Genomic DNA, 20,933 nt, shown 5'->3' with positions numbered 1-20,933 from the left:
ATGTACGACCCCACTGCTGCATCCACGATAAGCTTGTACCCTTCTGTCCTCGAGGACCAGAGGCACAGACAGGTTAGGTGACTTGCATTAAGGTCACACAGGAAGCATGTGGCAAAGCAAGATCTCCAATGTGGTTTCTAGGCTAGGACTAGATGAGGGGCCAGCAGGCCAGGAAGGTGTGCAGCATGTCTTCAGACAGCTCACAAACTCACATCTGAAAAAGCCAGATTTTTAAAAGAGGCTGGTGTGCTCAGTGCATAGAACGTGAAGAAACTGTGCTACAGTCTCTAAGCTCGGTCACTCTCCAGTAAATCAGTAATGAAAAAGCACTAGTAGGTATGAGGGAAAAGTACAAGCTCTATTCTAGATAGACTCCTGTCCAAGAAAGCATCTCTGTTTGGACTGTTACAGTGTAACATCCTCTGGGGCTGGGTATTTTACCCTGAGCATCTCCCAAAGCCTGAGGTAGGATATCGTACTTCGAATATTTAGGACTTGGATACACAGTCGTGTTGCAGTAACTGTCACCATGTGTCTGTTGAGCTGTGGTCACTGACTGTGCAGGTGCTCCTAGCTTGTAATTAGTGTGAAATAAGGCTGAATTGGCTTAACTGGTAATGAAATAAATCTTAACTTCCAGCTGAGGTGGAACGACAGTGTACAGCAGTTAGTTATGATGATTACAGAGGTGGAGGTGACTTGGTAAGCTGTTGTTGCTCAGATGCTGTTCTGTGCTGGTGAGTTTCAGCACACAATGGGATCCAACTAGGGTCTCTATAGTCCTAACACTGACAACACGGTTCTCACTGAAATTTAAATCATTGATCCCAAGCTGCTATTCCTCTCCAGGTTCTTTTGCATAATGAAACATCCTCTTTATATTAATAGAATAAAATATTCAAACTGGGCCAAAATCTTAATGAAAGTTAAGATGTCTCAGCTATTGCCCACACAAGAATAACAAAATAACAAATATCATTTTACACAGCAGTAAATCCAAATGAATGTCACTACCACTGGTAAAATCACTCTGGATTTACACTTGTGTGGATTCCAAAAGCCTCTGGTTTGCTGATTTTCCCCGAGTTCTGTTCCATGTACTAAGACCAAAACATAGGCTTGCTGTCAAACTTCTTTTAAAGTGTTTAAATAGTAAAATGTTTTCATTATTTATACATAAATCACATCAGCTATGTAAACTGCAGGTCACATTAAAATAACTCAAAGTCTGCTTGCACTTTTGTGAACCTATCCCACAAAAACATTTGTTTCAATATTAAAATGAAAACATTAAATGGTTTAGGATGAGCAGGAAATGAAACTGTCCTGCCTGGCTCCATTGCACAAACACAACTGCGAAGAACAAAGAACACCAAAAAAGGGATGGGAAAGGTTTATTTAATGTTTGTGGTTTTAATAATCCAAGGTCCTTAAGACAGAGATGTAGCTCAAAGATACTGTTATTCTGATATAGCTACTTTAATCACAATACGTGAAAAGGCTTAGTGTCAGTTAATTGCATTAGTTGTTATTGCTGCTTTGCCACTGGAAAAGTGAGGATACAGAGAAATGTATTTGTGGTTTAGGCTTTTCTTTTAAATGCCAGGGCCATAAAGGGTTAACTAATTTTGGGAGATACAATAACTGTACTTGCTGTCTTAGAAATTAGCTCCTCAAACCAAATAAGGAGGCTCAGAAAATACTCCTTGGCTTGGAAACACAGCCTCTTTGTAAGCTTGTCGTGTTCTATGTCTACAAGGAAAGTTAGCTTTTTATCTCCAGCTCCTCCTCCAGCCTCCTGACTTCTATTTCAACAGTGCCACATTGTGCATTTCTTGAAGGATCTAATGAGTTTTCAGAGAGCTAAAAAAAATACAGGAGTTTGGAGGAAAACCTGTGGAAGGTGTGTAACAATCATGGTACCAGGACAGCAGTTGCTCTGGAGGTCACGGCTGCCCCAAGAGCTGGCAAACTACTAGAGTTTTGCCTTTGCTATCCTTATTAGAGTCAAGGATGTGGGACTTTTCCTGTTGTCATGTAAGTCATCTATTTCCTCTTGTCAAAGGTCTGCAGGACAATAACAAAAAATTCACTTAAGTGCACTGGGAGCTATTTTGATGTTTTCCAAATAGGAAAGCTGTGTGGAAAGGTGCCAGGGGTGGACTGGCTACTTGGTTCTGGTTCAGTCTGGCAGAATTTATTCCTAGAGTGTTAGCTTGGCACTGTGGAAGCAAGGTGTTGAGATGGACAGTTTTCTGAGGTGAACACTTTTTTCACCTCAAAATACTTGTCTCCAAAAAAGCAGTCATTGGAGGAGTGGAGAGTTCAGGCCAAAACAAATACAGAAGACAGAAAAATATCATTCCTGTTTTCAAAACTACACTTCCTGAGGCCTTCTGGATCTGAAAATTTACAAAATTATCTAATGACAAGGACGATGATAATAACAAGGAGGTTATTTAAATAAAACCCCAGAAAAAATGAATTAGGTGGTTTGGAAAACTCAAAATAACTATACTTTTTATTTAGTTGTTTATTTTTAAAATGTGGGAAATAAATGGGTTTTGGTTAACTTATTTTTTTCTTTGTTTTTGGTCAAGTAGCAAACCAAAACCCCAACAATTGCTTTGTTCTACTTAGGAAATCTGGATTTAATTTTCTTTTCTACCAAGGCTATTTTGTGAGACTTGGGGCAAATCACTTAGCCCTTTGTGCTTCAGATTCCAATTAAGTAAAAACACCATTATGATGTCAAGACATGAAATATTTTAAGATCCTTAGGTATTACTGCCGTGGGAGTACAGATATTTCTTAGACACTGGACTATTAATGTAATTTTGAAACTGGATTCTGCTCTGAGTTTGAAATATCACTAAGGGAACTGGAGCTGAACCTCTCTAATCGAGGCTGAATTTTGCACAGCTTATTCATTTTGACTGGCAGGAATCTCATGCAAATTAGTTCATCAGTTTGGCCTAACAGATCTTTAGACACTGGGTTTTAGGTCTAAAAGTGTTGAATTAAGTTCCAAAACCAGGCATGTACAGGTGAAGAGAAATCAGCTCAAAGGAATTAATGGTTTGTGTTTTGAGCAGAAGGTGAAAAATAAATGGCACCAAGTGTGAAACATAATAAAAATTATGATCCTGGTAACAATTTTGTATATATTTAATTTTAGAGCCCTGAAGTCATTGTACTTTAGACATGTATTTGTGGGATCAAGGCTTACATTAGCATATCTTGTCACATTGAAATACATTAAACCATATTTTTATCCATATAGAGTAGTGAATTTCTTTCACTTTTGGAGATTCCATTTTACATTGAAGAAATCACGCTAGCTTTTTTCCCCATGCTATTCAGCCTCCTAAATTTAGTATTTGCAGTAGTATCACTACAATATCATCTGTTCCCAGAGAGGTAGATTCTGTAGTACAAGTCTTTTTATTTGACTGCCATGCTCCATTTTTTCAGTCATCTTTTCAGCTGAGTCTCATTTTTCTTGTCTTCTTGTGCTCTCTACGAATCTACTTTGATTTCTTCCCCCTTCTTGTTTTTGTTTCTGTAATTACAACTTCGTCCCAGCAGCTAATAAAAAAGGGGAAAGAGAAAACATCCAGGGAAAAATAAAAAATTGCTGAGCTTTCTCTGAAAATTTTTGGCATGGTACAATGGCTGGTCAGGGTCACAGAACGAGGATCTATCCATGAATAACATTGATGTTTCAGTTTGTACTGGCCTCTCCTGAACCCTCTGTTGCTTTGTTGTGACTTCACTTACATCCAAGTATTGATTGGATTGAATATAGCAAAAATCCCATGTGAATGTACTAAAAATTGCACTATCCAAGGATCTAGGGTATGCTGTACTTGGCATTCAATCTCATAGTATCTAAAAAGATAGTATGGGAAGTAGTATTTGTGATACCAAGTGATACTGTATTTAAACTACAAGGCTAGAAACACATGTTTTATGTCACTGAAAATTGGGAAACAGCTTTTATTCTGTGTTGTTATGAGGCATCCCTCTTTAATCTTTTTTGTTTGTAAAACACTTGTCATCTTTATTTATATATTTTCAACCACAGTTCTAGCACAATTTATATCTCAGGAAAATCATACAATGAACATCAGTTTTAGAGCACCACACAATCAAAAACTTTTGGCAGTCGATGGTATTTAAAGAGACAGTGATGAGTCACTGCAGCAGAAGTAGAGTATTTCACATCACTTGGAGTCTTCAGCTGGGAATAGACTGTGGGCCTTGAAAATCTGCTTTTGAGCCCCACTCCTTGTTCCTGAGGGCAGGAATCACTGAGTAACTTTGTGGTTTGTGCTATGTATGTGCATGGTTTAAGTCACTACCATCTGGAGAGGTATTAGGAAACCCTGAAGTCACACAGGATGAAAGCAGGCTTCTCCAGAAAGCAATTCAGAGTCTAAGCAAGAGGTTTGTCACTGAACCACTTGCAGGACCTATAGCTAGATAGCCAAGGAGAATCTCCCTTATTATGCACAGCAGATGTTGGCTTGCAGGCACATTCATGAGTCCTGAAACCTTGACTCTTTATCCTCCTGGCATTTTGGAGAACATTACTCCTCTTCTTCAGCATACATAGCAAAACAAAACCAGAACTAGTGCTTTGGGTTATAGGAAAGATAAGAGTAATCTCCTACCTGTTCTGGGGGCATTTCACCAGGTAATGCTTCACTGTTAAAGAAACAAACAAAAAAAAAAGATAATGTGGCTTCACATCAACACAGATTATGAATTACGAATGGGCAGATAGACCTGTGTTGCTGAGACTGAGGAGCTGCCAAGTTGATACTCTGGGAGAGCTGCTAATCTTCAACATAGATGAAGTTGTGCATTACAGTGTAGTCTGACTCAAAGATATATCTAGGCCTGGGAGAGGGGAATGTATCAAACAACACCAAAAAATTGCTGTGGAAGTGCTGGGCAACACACATTCCAGTGGTCAGCACAGCCAAAATACAGCTTGCTAAGGAAAAGCACAACAGGCTAGCAATTTTGCTTTGAAGACTTTTATTTCACTTGTGGTGCCTCTATTTATTTTGAGAAGCCTGAAATAAACCGTTCGCCCACAGGAGCCACTTCTGCTTCTAATGTAAGCTAGACTATGGGCTCAGGCATAAAGTGATTGAATCCTGGGATCAGATCAGAGGTCCAGTCCAGCCACTATCCTGTCTCTGACAGCTGTGTGTGTGAGTTGTGTAAATCCTTCTACTTCCTACTCCTTTGAATCAGCAGTCCTGCACAAGGGCAGCTCTCCCCACTGCAGCCTTTCAGGAGCCAGGGTTATTAAGATGCTCTTTTGTGGCTTAGTGGCTTCTGTGCTCTGCCCAAGCTGTGCCGTGTGCTGAGTGCAGAGACATGCAGGCAGGAGGAAAGGCTCTGGGTCTTCTGGCTGACCTACTGCCGACATATTTCTCAGAAGGAAAAGAGGGTGCAACCCTGGGCCATTACGTGAAGTTGAATACAACATAGACACCCCCCACTCTTCATGTTCTCTGTTCTTTAAACGGCCAGGAAAACCTGACATGATTATGCCCCACTCTACAAGAAAGTTTCCATATTTCCATACGTTATTATCTAAATTGTCCCATTCTAAGGAGGCTACACAGCTACTAAGGGGGTGTATTTTAGTCCTAAGCAAAGGGGACCTGAGATCCCTAGGAACCGGGACCAACACAGGGGCCATGTGTAAGCCAGCCAAAGCAGTGTGTCCATCTATCTGGCCTTTTCAGATGTACAGGAGGACAGCAGGCCTGACCCTTTGGCTCACGTACACTGTTGACATGCTTTTGAGCATGTTTAGGTATGTATTATTTTGTTTTGCCCTACTCTAAGCCCTTGAATCAGGGATTGGGAAGAGCAACTACTGCTTTAACAAATGGGCACAGGCTTCTACTGAAACCACAGAAGGGTTGCCAGCTGCAGCCACTGCTGCTTCCCACAGCATCCCATAGCTGCCCCATGCTATGGGCCAGCCCCAGCTGCACTGCCAATCCCATCAAACCCAGGGAGCTCTTTTGGTGAGGAACTGGGTTCACTATTACCCTTTTCATGTCAGGTGAGCCAGGATCTGCTCAGGTTTCACAGATAGATGTTCCAGAGTTATCATCTCCACCTTCACCTGCTGCAAATCCCACCTTTTAGTTCAGGTATGTGTTTCTCTTTGTTCCAGGCTGGGTTGTTCTTCCACAGGGTTGAGCAGAGTTTCCCCTCTCTCTTCTTCTTCCATGCCATGGGTGTGGTAGGGTGGTCTTGGGTTGCTGTGGGTTCTTGTGGGGAGGGGCGGGGCAGGGAGGGGCAGGGCAGATCAGATGATCCTCCTTGTGGTATTAGTGCTGAGGAACTGGGGGAGAAAGCTGGAGTGGTGGAAGTTGCTGGTGTTCCTGTGGCAAGGACTGGGTGACTGGAGAGGTTCAGAAAGAAGCCCTGATAGAGATTTGCCCAGCAAGATGAGGTATGGAGATAGGGTGTCCTGGGAACAAGTTACTTGGTTGTCTATGCTTATTCTGTATTGTATTCTGTATTATTTCTATATTCAACTGATGTTGGTCCTATGTAAAAAGGACTTGTCTCCAAGTTGCTTGTATGCTTACAGCAGCATAAATCACTAAAAACTGAATAAAAATCTAGCCCACTGTTGGCTCAAGAAAAACCAGGTTACATCAGTGTATGCAGTGCTTGTGGCTTCAGCGTGACTCACCATGACCAACCTACTTAAGTGTGGGGATTCCCTTCACACAAAACCTTTGTCATCACTTAACAGGGCAGGAAGAATACCGTTGATCTTGCTTCTTCCTCTTGGCAAGCAGAGTTGTTGGGCTCAGTTAGAACCAGAGTTCTCAACTGAGCACATGAGCAGAAAGACCTGCAGCCTGAAATGTGTTTGTGGTCAGGCAAGGACTTCTGTATACATCTATTTTTGGCTTACATGTCTTCTCCCTTATGTATCTGAGTCACTCAATCCTTCATAGTGTGTAGTGCTGAAAAGGCAGCAAGGTCATGATTCTCCCCTGTCACTAACAGGACAAGTCACTAACCAAACTCTTGAAACCTGATTTTCAGAGATGGTCTTTATGGTCTCCTCTAACATGCTAAGAATGCTGGTACATCATCCTCACAGCTTGTGTGAGGTCTCAAGTAAACCACTCTTAAACCAATATGGAAGTAGAGCCTGCATGGGCTACCCAACAGATCTGAAATAGCACTTCTGACTACTATAGGGCTGCTTTCATTCAGGCTTTGCCTCTCTTGGAAACCCTCTTTGAGGCAGAGAAGGATGAAACAGTATTCTTCAATCTTTAAAGATTATTATGAAAATGTTCATCTGAATGACAAAATGATGCTTTGGTTTTGAAGAATGCTAAAAAGAGAGAGAGCTAATAACAACCCCCATTTTCCCAAGAATACTGATAGCTTGTCAGGAAGGGAGAAGAAAACAGAACACAATCACTTTGAAACCCCTTTAAACTTGCCTACAGAAATGCCACTCATGCAAATTGTTAGCTAGATCTGGTCTGAATGCAATTTAATGATACAACACTTGGTCATCTTTGAAAGAAATTCCAACAGGCTTTGATTTATGTCTGTGCAAAGCCAGAAAATGTTGAAAAGTCCAAAGCAAATTTAAATTGAAGCAGCTATTCAAAGGGAGCAAAATTCCTTTGTTCTGTTTTGGTTTGGGTTCTTTTTTTTTTTTTTGGCCAGTTTTTTTTTTTTAATTTTTACTAAAATCAAGGCAATGAGGTACTTGTCTTCTATGTATTTTCTGCATTCTCCCTCTCCCCCCTCTCTCTTTGGTAAGGGCCTTGCCATCAGCAAAAATGACAATTCACTCACCTGTGGATCTCCTCTTGTTCAGGAGAGACTGACAGAGAATGACAAGTGTAAAAAGGAGGACACTGATGATTCCTACTGAACACACAAAGACTGCATACACATACAAATCTGAAAGCCAAACACAGATGATGGTCAGTGTTGCAGTCATATGTTTCATGCTTACAGGATAGAAAAAGATATGTGTACAAGATCTAAATAGACACTGGCTCAAAAGATTTAGGGTAACAGTTCAGAAGTAATTCAGCCTTGAAATTTTCATTCAGTATCCTGCTCAGTTTAAAATTTGGTTGAAATCCCCATAAATGCAAACAGGTATAGTTAAGAGGGCTTGCTTTCAGGAGGGAGGAGAGGGCTGGTTTGAGTTTTTTCTCTCTTTTCCCATTTGGTGAGGCAACAAAAAGGACTTCAGTTGGATTACTTCACAGTTCAAACTTGTTTTAAAAAAAAAAAATGGTGGGGGCAGGAGTGCTGGGTGGTTGAGGAAGAAGGAAGAAATTCTGTGATTGCTGCTTCTGGAGGCAGCACTGGCTTGAAATTTTTGTATATAACTTTTTGTATTATTATTATTTAATCTACTACCTCAGTCTCCTTTTCTGGCTTTTATTCACGTACCATAACACATTCCCTCTGGAACTGATATGAGTTGTGCTGTGGCAGATCAAGATGGAGTATTTTGCTCAGAAGGAGAAGAAATCTTTAGTGACTTATTTCTGCTTTTACTAGACCTTTAAATAGAGATGGCATGTTCTACCCATTAATGTGTTGAAATGTCCTCAGGGAGGTATATTGACTTTCCTGCTTCACAGAGAGGAAACAAAGCCTCAGAGGTCAATTGTTCCTGTAGAAAATAGTGTTGCTGGAACTAGACCCCTGACCTGCAGTTCTGTGCATCATTCCCCTTATACCGTACAGTAATATAGTTTATAAACTGTGTTTTAAACAGTAAGGCTCTTTATAGAATCAAGGTCAGCCTGCAAGCAGCAGTACTGCCTGGCAGGCAGTTCAGCAGAATGGCCATGAATGCCAGGCTGGGGCTTTCCTGGTGCTCTGGACCGGAGCAGGAGTAGGAAATCCCAACTGCCTGCAAATCCTGGATTTCAGTCTCCTAGAACAGTTGTTTACCAAACCAGACAGAAAATACTGCTCAGCTTGAAACTCAAGGGAGTTTTAGGCTACTTTTGCAGTGCAGAGCACATCTGGTGAGCAGTTTCTAAGCTGGTGGGGGTGCAGAGTGCTTGGTACCTCCTCAGCACCTTCCTGGATAAGGGGGTTTATTTGCACTGCATGATTAGCCAGGCATAGGTTATTTTCCCATTCACCATAACAAACATATTCTCTTTTCTCCAGCACCCCTTGTACTCTGTGCAATGCTTTCTTAGGCAAGACTTGAATTCGTACAGAAACTAGAAAAACTGGGCCTGACTGGGGCACTTTAGTTGGACTGTAGCATTGAACTAAAGGAACATCTGTATACAACCAGTAGCAGTTAGATGTATCTTTACCTTCAAAAAACTTCCAAGCTTCATGGTTTTTCCTTAAAGTGGAATCATCAGAGGATATTGATGAAATCACTGCAAAAAAAACAAAGACAACATGATAAGAACTGAAAGTATGTGACACCTCTTGAAGTAAATGTAGTTCTGTCTCAGACTTCAGTGCACTAAGATCGTGCCTTATTTCACAGGATAATTATCTTTCAATGAAACACTTCAGTTATAAAACTGCATTATAAAAATGTCTTCCAGCAAATCTCATCTAGCTTGGCACCCCTCAGAAGTGCTGTATGGCTTTGAGAGACTGCCTTCCTGTTGTCATCTTATTCCGGGAAGTTACAAGGGCTGGCTCTCCAATTGAAAGTTAAATGAAGAAATAACAGAAACATATTTTAGAAGAGCCTAGGTCTTAAAATATGGTGGACATGTGCTTGTAAGGTTTGTAATGGCATTGTGGGGAGTGTCTGAGTATCCCAGGGCAATAACTGCTATTAATGCTCTGTGTAGCTGTTTTTATTCTGATTGTGTTCTCAGTTACTCAGAACTCATACCTCTAGGGTTGCAATTTGAGTGTCTGTCCTGAAACAGGCTACTTCTGAGAGAGATGAACAACTTTTGCTCAAGTCAATGGGAATTTATTTTCCCTTGTAGTTATATATTATGAAGGATTTTTAACATGTAGTTTATTTCTAAGTCTTAGGTTAAGGAAAGAGTAACTGGAAGAGCAGTAGCTTACTGAAGGACACCCCTCTGAAGGCTTCCTCAGAATTGATTTGGAGCCAGACACATCAGGAACAGCTTTTTTCAAAAACAGGAAACTTGTTCTAGCAAAGCTTGACCCTGAAGTAGTTTCTGCCTATAGGACAGCATTTCCCCAGCTTCAAGACTGACTCTGTAGACCCTGATTTTGTCCAACTTACCTTCCTTCCAAAGCTCTTGCAGGCAAATGGATGCACATCAATGTCATAACAGCTGTACAACACAGTACTAGAATCTAAATTCTCTGACTGCTAGATCACTGTTCAAAACCCTCTCTGCTCTCCCCAGGCAAATTTATATTTTTTTCTGCTAGCAGTGACTGCAACAGGAGTCTGGTGATGTCCCCCAGATTGCCCGTGAGGTCTGAACCTCCTTCTTACTGGAAAGATAATTCATTAAGGAGCACCCTGCAAGAATGTGAGGTGTGAGGCTAGCTCACTGGATATGGAACTGCTTTCATAACTAATTAAATTTTCTGTTTAGTTGGGATGGGAAACGCATACTGAATATTTTAATAGATCTACTCATTTTTCACATGAAAGCATCACAGATGTAGATTTTTGGCAAGTATTTTAGAATACTTTGCCTGACGATAAAGGCTTTTGTTGATTTTTTGGGGGAAAAAATCTTGCATTCCTGTATCTTGCAACATTTTTACTGTTAGAAAACACCACATGTAACTAATGTTTAATATAATTCAGACTCTGTTATATGGGACACTCCAACACATAAACTTCCTAACAAGACATTGTGATTATCACCTCTACTTATTTTTGTTGTCCGTGCTAGCTGGATTATAGTCTGACTGCCTAATTTTCTGTTTGTCCTCCTACATGTAGTCTCTTCTCTTGGATTGTAAATTATTTGGAACATCTATTGCACTTCCTAAGAGATGTGAAGTACCTTGCATAGCAGGCTTGAGGGATTATCCAACTGCAAATGATGGTTTAGATGGGCTGCGTATCGTTCTGAGAAGCCTACTCACTATTTTGACCTTTTTGATAGGAAGGCAGTGGGAGAATCATCTTTCTGATGTCTTGTTTTTTCCTCAAATGAACTGCTTTCTGGTGTATTCTATACTATATTGAAGATCATTAACTTGTTTTTAGGCTAATACTGACCACATAAGCCCAGAAAAGATGCCTTTGACAAGAAGATGTAGGAAGAGGGAAAAGGTTCTCCATAGCTTAGATGTTGCATGGCTGGAGTAAGAGTCATTTCTCTGCAACATCAGGACATGGATTTCTAAGCAGCTTTTTTATAAATCCTATTTAATGTCTTGTACTCATAACACCTAAAGGGCAAACTGCCACAGTTCAAATTTCAGCTGAGTTTTCTGAAAACCCTACGAAGTTGCTTTAGTTGAATTCTGAGTCCATGAACAGAAGATTGTAAGGACTCCATCCCCAACAGATGAGGCTCTGTTTCTGAAAAAAAATGTATTCTGTCCCGAAAGACAGATATGTAGCTAGACTTTTAACTTCCATCATTACACATTAAGGAACTATACCCGGTAACTCATTTTTTTTTCCCTGTAACTCAGATGTTTCTCCACAACACCAGTACATATATCTCTATAAATTCGTTTTGTGAGAAAATGCATTTGCAAATTCTTAACTTCTACACAAATTCATGCCTGAAAACTTGCTAGCAAATAATAAAAAAAAAAGTTTACAGCTGGGTCTGTAGTATCTACTGCTATTACCTGGTAAGGTCTTTTGCTTTGAATAGCACTATGCTTGGCACCTGACAAAGGCCATATGCTGAACTGCTCCATGTCTTCTCCAGAGCAAGTTGTGAACAAAAAAAGGGACCTAAATGCTGTTTCTGCATCCACTTGAGAAGTTCTAAGAAATTTAGTGGTTTGGCATAAATATACTATTTTGAATATTTGCATAAATGCAGACACATTAACTGGAAAAAAATGTTAGACAAGACAGCAACTGTGATTTGTTTGAATACTGTTAACTTATTTGATAAAGCACAAGCAGTACCATTTAAGTATCCAAATGCTTCAAGCAATTTGTATTGCTCCTTTTGTTGCATCCTGGATCTAATTTTAATATAAGTAAATCCCTTTGCAATAAAAAGCGTAACCAATCATAAAATTCAAAATGTGTTTGGAAGAAAATTTCCTTGAAAAGCCCAAGTGTTACCAGTGGGGACATTCGAGACTTTTATCACCACTCTGGAAAGAGTTGCTTTCCCTCCCATGTGTAGCAAGTCCTGCACATTGGCAGTGCATTATCCGAATGTTAGCTCAGGTGGTCCTTTGCTTGCAGTAAAGAGGCTTTTAGCAGTAAAACAGTTGCTATGGCATTTAAAGATGTGTAATTTTTCAGAAGACTTTTAGTGTCTTTAATCTGGATTTAGAATGAGAATAAAATACACTCTCAGGAGGGACAGGGGGGTGGTAGTGTCTGCCTCAGAGCCCCACAGGGTGTTTTGTCAGTATTTAGTCTACAGGTGGGCCACAGTCTTCCTCCCTTGCCTCTCACTTCCTGCTCTGCTTTAGGTCATGTTTGAAGCAGGGAGAAGCAATACAGCTGACCAGACAGTGTGAGAATGGTGAAGTAACGAGTCTCAAGTCTAAACAGAAGTTCAGCTTTGGATCCTTATTGTCTTTCATCATTGCTAGTAATAATCAGCTAATTATGTTAATGCCATGGTTTCTGAAGGCATTTAAACATTGCTGGTCAATGTGAAGCTGTTCTTTACCCCTTGTTATATTATATTGTTCATATCTTTGCTCTTGTACTTCCGATAGATCAAAATTGTGATATCTGAAAGCTATCCACAATAATTTTTTTTTACTGTCACATTTGTCTCCCTGGTATATGTATAATCCAAAAGTGCTACAAAAACCCAGAGAAGTTGAAATTGACAGAATGTGCTTTGGATGGATTATGACTATGTAAATGTGTTCAAATCTATCTTGAGAAGGGCTGTAGTCAACAGAGTTCCCTCAGAGCAAAACTGGTTTCAGAGAGGTAAGGCCACTTTCCCCAAAACATAAGCTAGGTAAGAGGGATTAGAGTTTCCCAGCTACAAAAATAACCTTTGCAGTCTAAACACAACAATAAATTTAGCAGCAACAGAGATGGCAGAAACTTCATGAAGTACAGTTTTCTCCCACAAGGTTGCCTGTGATGGCTGGATGAAACTCCTGGATTTCCAGACCCAGGGACCAAACTGTCCTTTTGGCATTACCTTTATAGTTGGCCCTATGGGAAATTAACTTTACTGTTTATAAAACCACAAGCAGGGGGCTAGTTTGCTAGTTAGTGCTAAAGGCACAACTGCTGATCTCAACTGATCCTTCAAAGGACTCTGTTCTCTAAAAGCCATTTTCACCCATCTGTCAAAGTGTGGGTGTGGTGGCATTAGATTTGAGCTGATCCATCCCAAAAAGAAGGCCTGTTTCCAACTAAGTTCAAAGCCCTTACTTGTTGCTGGTCATTTCTTTATCTGAAGTTCAACACCAGCAGGCTGGTCACTGCTTTTCTGGCTCTGCTTTCTGGCTATAAGTGGTATAAACAAAACTAGAAATGTTATACTAGAAATTATACTTATAATCTGCTGCCAAACTAGATCTAAAAGCAATGAAAATGCCAAAAGAGAGGTAAATCGTATATCTAAAATATAATGCTTCTATTTCTGGCTGACCCACTGCATACTCTTCTGAAAATAGTTAATTTATCTTGGTTTCTCTCTTTGTATTTATATAACAATGGGATTTGTTTATTCCCACTAGCAAAGTTGGAGAAACCTTTAGCTGAATGTAAAGGACATTTAATTGCTGCTATTCTGGTAAAACGCAAAGGAAATAGACTATCTTCTACAAATCTACCAGTCTTCTCACTTTGCATTTTATTATGGGCTGAATAAAGTTTAAGTTGCAATGTATAAGTAAAGAAGTTGAGTATTAGGTCTTCTTTCCATATCCACAAATAATTGAACTTCAAATGTCTTATGGATGAACTGGCAAGAAAAGAAAAAAAGGATCATGGGAAAAGAAAAATATTAGAATTTAAATCAGTGGTCTCTCACCTCTTATTTCAGTAGCTGCTGTGCCATTTGACCATGCTGTCCACTTATTCCTGTGTTTGCCAATTTCCTGGACTTTGCATATATAATGTCCTTGATCTGTTGACTGAAGGCTTAGAATAAGAAATTTGTACATAGTTCCATGTTTCTCTTTAAGAAGATGAAGTCTTTGCTTGTGGAAATGATGAGTATAATTTCCATAATACTGAACAGACCCAAACTTTGTCATTTTGATCATCAGATACTCCTGGGTAGGTGATGCAGCAAAGACCCACCGCACAGCCAGCAAATTGTCTGTCTTTCTCTTTTGGGAAATGTGGCAGTAAAGGGTGGCATTTTCTCCCTCCGAGTACCGCACTGTTGGTCCCGGAAAGACTGTCACATTTAAAGCCTCACACACATCTGCAAAGGAAAGAAAAGATGGTGAGAATCCTCCATATCGGCACAACCAGCACCACTATCTGTCCCAGCACACAAAGCCTCAGCAGGTAAACTGATGACATCCATGCAGTGTGCAGCAATTTAATAAGCTTTAGAACCAGACATCTTATGTCTCTCTGTGAATGTTAAAGACAGTACGAGGCCCTCCTTTAGTGAGTCTGCTGTAGTGTTCTTGCTGTTGCTAATTAATGTCTGAAGAAGACACCTCACTGCTGTCATAGGCCCAACATCACATAATCTTTCATCAGTCTGAAGTAAAACTAGCCTGGAGCAAGAGCTAAGAATGTTTTGGAAAGCTGTTCCACAACCAGCCTCCTGATGACTTGCATCCTTCTTAGGATATCCAGGCTGAATTGTTTCAATAGTCAGTTTATGCCCATTTGTTCCTGTGCCAACTTTAAGTTAAGTTTAAATAGCATTTTCTTCTCTAGTGTTTGCTTCCTAACTCCATAGAGAAAGCAATTATCTGGTGTCTCAACCTTTGCTTTGTTGAGCTTTGTTAGTCTCTTGTAATACAGTAGTGTGTCCACTTCCCTATTTACCATAATAGCTTTTCTCTGCATTGAGTCCAGTCTAGTTTGGCTTTGATTGTAAATATTTTAAATCATGTTTTTCTGTCCTTCACCATGAACATATCTTAAACCAGTTGTTTGCCTTGCTGCTTTATTTCTAACCAGGGCCAGTATAAGTGAAGAAATCTGTCTCTTTTCATTAGAGGAAGATTTTTTTTTCCTGACCTAACTGATTTAAGCTGGAATGATTTTCTGAGGCATGGGAATCAACACTCATTTTATTTCTTTCCTAATGTACATTAAGAATGCTCTTATTAGTCTTGTCAGAGACTGATCTATTTTTGACCCATCATATATTGTGGCAATGTGTTCCCTAAATGACTTGTAATGTGTAATCTACCAGTCCTCTGGCATCCACTAGAGAGAGAACTATATTTCAACAGTGAGCAAGCACTCCCTGAAATGCACTCTGCAAAGCATGAAATGTCCTCTAAAATGTGAATATTAAGCTTCCTGTTATATTAATCTGCTTTACTCAAATACTAATGAGAATTGCAATTCTGGGAGAATGATTTTTCATTTCTGGACACTTTTCTAGCACATCAGCTAGGAACATTTAACAAAAGGGATGAGCGTTTTGGCAGAGACTCTTGTCTGACATCAGCTCTTAAAACACAAACATATATTTATCTTCAAAATAAGCAAGTAAAGCATTTCCCTTCTATTTCTGAAGGACTATTGGAGGCATAGACACTGGTTTTATGGCCCCAGTGAAGCTGGAAAATGAACTGGTCAATAGTATCACCTTACTTAAAGTAAATCCACTAAATTCAAGAAGTTACATTGCAGCTGTCTGAGAGGAACCCTCTAAAAATTAATAGCATAATAATTATTTGGGGTCATTACAATAGAAGACTCTACTGAACTGTCTATTATTTTCCAGGTAGGCATTGTTATTTCTTTTTGAAGAAGAAGGGGTTATTGTAACTTTAAGAAACTACAGCTAAGCATGGCCTAGATTACTGATATAATTATCTGCATTGTGTTTGTGTATGCAAGAGATCGTTTTGGAGTGTAGAAAGCTCACAAGTAGAACAGGATGTTGAAATTTAAAATTAAGGCTAAATAACACCCAAAGCTTTCCTGGCACAAAACTTCAGTTTTTACTTGCTGGAGTTATTTGACCTTAGTGCTTTACAGGCACATGTGAAGATGGCTGCCCCTGACATCAAAATAAGATGAAATTTTTAAGGTTATGCTGCTAAGGAAACAACTAAATATTGCTGGGGGTTCTCATAATTACTTAGGCTATAAAGGTTTAATAAGTAATTTATAAAAATACAGTTTGGGTAAATTAAAAACACAAACCTTTCTTGCTGAAATAATGAGCATGTCCAGAAAACTGTAATGAAAAACAATTATGTCATTTTCCTGACATGTGAACTTTTTGTTTGAAAAAGCTGGCTAGGATTAATTGTGGAATTGAGTCCCAAAATAAAAGGCAAAAGAATCAGTGCTTAATTCAAAACTAGGCAGAACTTTGTGCCAAAAATACCCAAGAGAAAACAGAGAGGAACTCAGATGTGGTGATGATGGAGGCTTCTGCAATAAGATAAAGAGGCATTGTACGTGGAGCTTCTGATCCCTTTCTAGTGGTTTACAGCCATACAAACATTGATACTTCATAGCTAAGACTTCTTCTTTTCCTCTGGAGACATGCCTTTTTATAAGGAGCTATCAAATTTTGTGTTCTTCATGTCTGCCCAGTGGGAACCCATCTCCTTATCTTTCTTCTGTGACTCCTATTGGTGTGGCTGTACAAGTGCAGAAATGGGGAGAGTTTCAGAAATCTCCTGATGCTTTTACAGCAATCTCATACCATGTTGAGCAGGACCAGGTGATGCTTCATACAGAACAGAGCAGCAGTGTCCATTTGACTCTGTTCTCCCACTGCCATAGGAGCAGGAACAGCGGTGGATTTTGGAGGAAAGAGGTCATTTACCTATTTTGTGGAACGGAAGAGCTTCATTCAGGGCTTACCAGACACTAGTGGAAATGTTCCTCCTGTCTTTAGCAGGCACTGGATCAGGCCCAACATGAGATTTACTCTTGTAATGGGCTCCTTGCCAAGACAGGAGACTCCTCCATAACTTGAGTACAGGTTTGTGTGCCAACAGAGCACTGAATTTCTAGCTTTCAGGTTGCTGCTTAAAGTGAGGAATTACTGTTTTTCTTCTCCTGCCTTCCCAGTATAGCATGATGTAGCGGCTCAGGTGGAGCTCACCACAAGTTTGTCTTGCTTCTGCTTGGAAAGGGAAACTATTCATAGGAAAGTGGAAGGGAGAATGTCAAAGACTTGGGGATTCCTTTGCAGCATGCTTTATCATCAAACACATCTCTCCAATTTGCAACCAGTTCACTTAGTTGCCTCTGTCCTCATGTTTTAGCTGTTTGTCTCTTCGGTACCTTCCACCTGCACGTCTCACTAGCCTGTTGGGAGTCAGGGAAGGTTACTGCTGACTAAATTCTAATTTGAAAAATCCTATTTTGAAAACAGAACACTTTTGCTTAAAACAGTTTGATTCCAAGTATTAGCTAGGTTTGAACTTTCAGGAATAACAAATTGTACTTTTAGCAGTCAGAAACTTGTCTCTGCCAGGGCTGTTCTGTCTGTGCTGGAACAGTAGCAGAAGACCGATGGTCACTGCTGGGTCCTTATATTTGATGAGTGGAAGAACCCCAGCTATTTCAGTGGAGACACTCATGAGTAGAGTTACTCCTGTGCGCCGTTGCTCACAATCCAGGTTTAGTGTTATATACAGACTCCTCTTCCTTCTTCCACGGAGACTTACAGGCAGAATCTTCAGCCCACCCTTCAGGGCTGAGAGGACTTTTCTTCAGCCCCTGCTGGTAGCTAAGGGACTAGAGATACATGCTACCAGGGTTTTTACCTTCTGGTCTCTGATTTGCCTCACCAGAAGCATATGGGATGGTTTTTACCCCTGTTGCAGTTTGCTCTGTGAATCTATGTTACTATCAAAGCCTGCTTTATTTTGTCTTCTCTACAATTACAAAGAACAGCAGATGAGCCAGGAAAAAGCAAAGCTCTTTTAAAAAATTATCATAAAAATCAACCAGGTGTTTACAGTTGAATGGATCCATCTGCAAATTTCACCAGTTAGAGGCTCCTTCTTTAAGAAAGCTTCTGCAGTGACTAAAGATGGACTTAAATCAAGCCTCTGCCTCTATCATCTTCTGCCTTTTTGAGGTGAAGATCCAAACCCAGCTCTTACTAGCCTTGAGCAAGCAGGGCTTCCCCACCCCCTGACCCCCACTATGCCTTGAAGTTCAGATCTGGACTCTCTGTGAATGTTAAAGACAGTACAACGCTGGCCAATGTCCCTTTGCCTTGGGAGGCAGAAACTTCTTGAGTGGTGAAGGTTTTTACAAGTGAGACCTACAGGTTCTGTTTCCACTGGATGCCTGTGGGATCTAGGCACCTGGGCAAAAATCAATGCCAAATCTCCCTTGGCCTCAACTTTGCCAGCAGTTCTTCGGTGCAGCTAAGCGTTGTCCCGCCTGGCACAGAAGGTGCCGTAAGAAGGACTGTTAGGTTGTTTCGTTTTATTTTCAAAACGCAGTTGCGGGTCTGGTCAATGTGGGCACCGCTGCCGCCGGGAGCTCGGAGAGCAGCGGCAGAGGGGGGTGAGGGATCAGCCCGGCGTGCGAGGCGGCAGAGGAGGACCCCGCAAGCCGGCGGGGACACCCGCTCCCGGCGGTGCCCGGGTGGCGCCTCCTCCCCCCGCATCCTTCCCCCGTCTCCCGCTAAGCCCCCTCTCCCGGTGCCGGAGCCCCAGCCCCTACCGCGGTGCCGACAGTGTGGGGGGAGCCGGACCCTGCTCCGCAGCGCGAAGGGGCGGGCGGCAGCCCGAGGCGGAGCCTGGGGTCCCGCAGGCGGCCGAGGGGGGCTGCCCCGTCCGGGAAGGGGCTACCGGAGCCGGGCGCCGGCCGCTGCGCGCCCGCGGTGCCGCTTACCTGGGGCCGGGGCCGTGGCCAGCAGGGCGGCCAGCGCCGTGGCCAGGAGGCGCATGGCCCGCGGGGCGCCGTGTCCCGTCTCTTCCCTCTCTGCTGAGCTGCCTCCCTCTTCTCCTTCCCGGCCTCTCGCCTCCTCCCCGCCCGGTCCTCCCTTCTCCACTTGCCTTTCATCTCCTCCCCTTTCTCCTCCTTTTTTTTTTTTTTCCGGTTTCTTCCTTCCCTCCCTACTTCTCTGCTTTTCCCACAGTCCTGCCCCCTTTTCAACTCTCCTCCTCTTTTTCTCGCCTTCTTTCTTTTCCCCCACCGCTCTCAAGCCTGTGGGGTGGCACTAGGGCTAGATAGGGCTGCTGTACCTGTAGTCTGTGAGGTTCCCTCTGTGCATGCAGCCCCTGCCCAAAGGACATGGATCTTTGCAGGTGGCAGGTGGAAAGCTCCCCTCTCTGACCACAGAAAGCCTCTTTCGGAGTGGGTGAGACAGCTAGGGGTTGTGAGGCAGGGTGGTGGGACAGGGAACGCTGTGTTATGCATCCTCTCTGCCTTCCTTGAAGTGTTAGAAATTTTGCAGACCCTCATGCACATTCCCCTCATCGCACTCCTTAACTGGAACAGAACTGCTATTTCCAGGCAGTTCTACTTAACGGCTGTCTCCCTTTCTGTGGGTTCTGTTGATGGCAGTTTGGGGACAAGGAGGTCTGGCAGGCAGGAATGGCCCTTCAGCAGGCATGGGGATGGATATGCTAGGACATTACACACGGTGCTCTGGTGTTGGGAGAATTTTGCCCTCTGCCATGGCTGCACAACTACTGACCACTGACATTCACACTCTGAAAAAAGTCCTAATTTAACTGATAACAGCAGCTTAATTTGCATCACCTCACCACAGGTTACTGTGCTTGTTTTGCCAAATGGTACAGGCCAGAAAGGACAAGTGAAGTTGGCCTCTAGCAGTCTATTCCTGCCCTACCTCTTTGCTCCTTTTGAAAGTTTTTTGAAAATTCACAAATGTCCAGAGATGTGGGCTTAATTCTTATACCAGCAGGTATGATGGGTTATGCCTGATTTTAGTGTTCATGTTGCATGAAATGTGTATGATACAAACACTTTGGAATTCCTGCTTCCCTGGATAGGGCAATTAGTACCAATTTAGCTACTCCACCCCTCTCCTAGTAATCACTTGGGCAGGATAATACATGTCTGCTTTTAAGCATCACAGAAAATTTATCATGTACTTCATTAGATCCTTATGAGACTGAACACTGCCTTTAGTATCATGCAGTTCATTTACTTCAAGAACAGACTTTTGTGTCCATGCAGTAAACACTCACTGCAAGAGAATGACCAGTCTGGATTAAGCACAGAACAATCAGCAGACTTGAGGAAACAGAGGGGGCTGTTAAAAGTTGTAATGCCTGGGGAGCTAAGATTTGTAGATTCAATTCTACTTCTTTAATATAGCAAAGGGAAGTCCCATCAAACAGATAAGCTAATTCAAAAAGAAGCAAACAGATTCACACACACACAAAAAAAACCCTGTACCAGCAATTATTTGATTTTGTGGTCCTGATGGAAGCTCCAGCTCAGGAAGTCCTTGAACTGCTGATTGAGAGGGAAACCAGGGGTGACTGATTTTGCATATTTTCCAAAGCATTTGCTGTTAGCTATTGTTGGATAAAGATAGTAGCCTGGATGGACATTTTAGACCTTCTCATACAATTCTGTTAGGGTCAGTCATGCCCCACCCTATGTTTCTTGTAAGTCTACTAGTCTTTTAATG

The 20,933-nt window shown here is 41.6% G+C and overlaps 1 protein-coding gene across 4 annotated transcripts in view; it reads right to left on the bottom strand.

The window, feature by feature from the left end:
• VSTM4 (V-set and transmembrane domain containing 4) overlaps nucleotides 1–19,229 on the bottom strand; it is a 32,620-nt gene extending 13,391 nt beyond the window's left edge. For all 4 annotated transcript variants that reach the window (XR_007889437.1, XM_051619007.1, XM_051619009.1 and 1 more), the window contains exons 1-5: nucleotides 19,160–19,229; nucleotides 14,175–14,573; nucleotides 9,375–9,443; nucleotides 7,873–7,980; nucleotides 4,677–4,710 (exon numbers count right to left, since the gene is read on the bottom strand). Coding sequence is in view for 3 of the 4 variants with exons in the window: in XM_051619007.1 (XP_051474967.1) it covers nucleotides 4,677–4,710; nucleotides 7,873–7,980; nucleotides 9,375–9,443; nucleotides 14,175–14,573; nucleotides 19,160–19,214 (665 nt within the window). In the remaining variant the exon portion in view is untranslated. The remainder of the gene's footprint in view (nucleotides 1–4,676; nucleotides 4,711–7,872; nucleotides 7,981–9,374; nucleotides 9,444–14,174; nucleotides 14,574–19,159) is intronic.
• Between the last annotated feature and the right edge of the window lie 1,704 nt (nucleotides 19,230–20,933).

The sequence above is a fragment of the Apus apus genome, chromosome 4 (assembly GCF_020740795.1).
Source record: "Apus apus isolate bApuApu2 chromosome 4, bApuApu2.pri.cur, whole genome shotgun sequence".
NCBI classification, from domain to species: domain Eukaryota; kingdom Metazoa; phylum Chordata; class Aves; order Apodiformes; family Apodidae; genus Apus; species Apus apus.
This window is presented reverse-complemented; position numbering and strand designations above follow the sequence as displayed.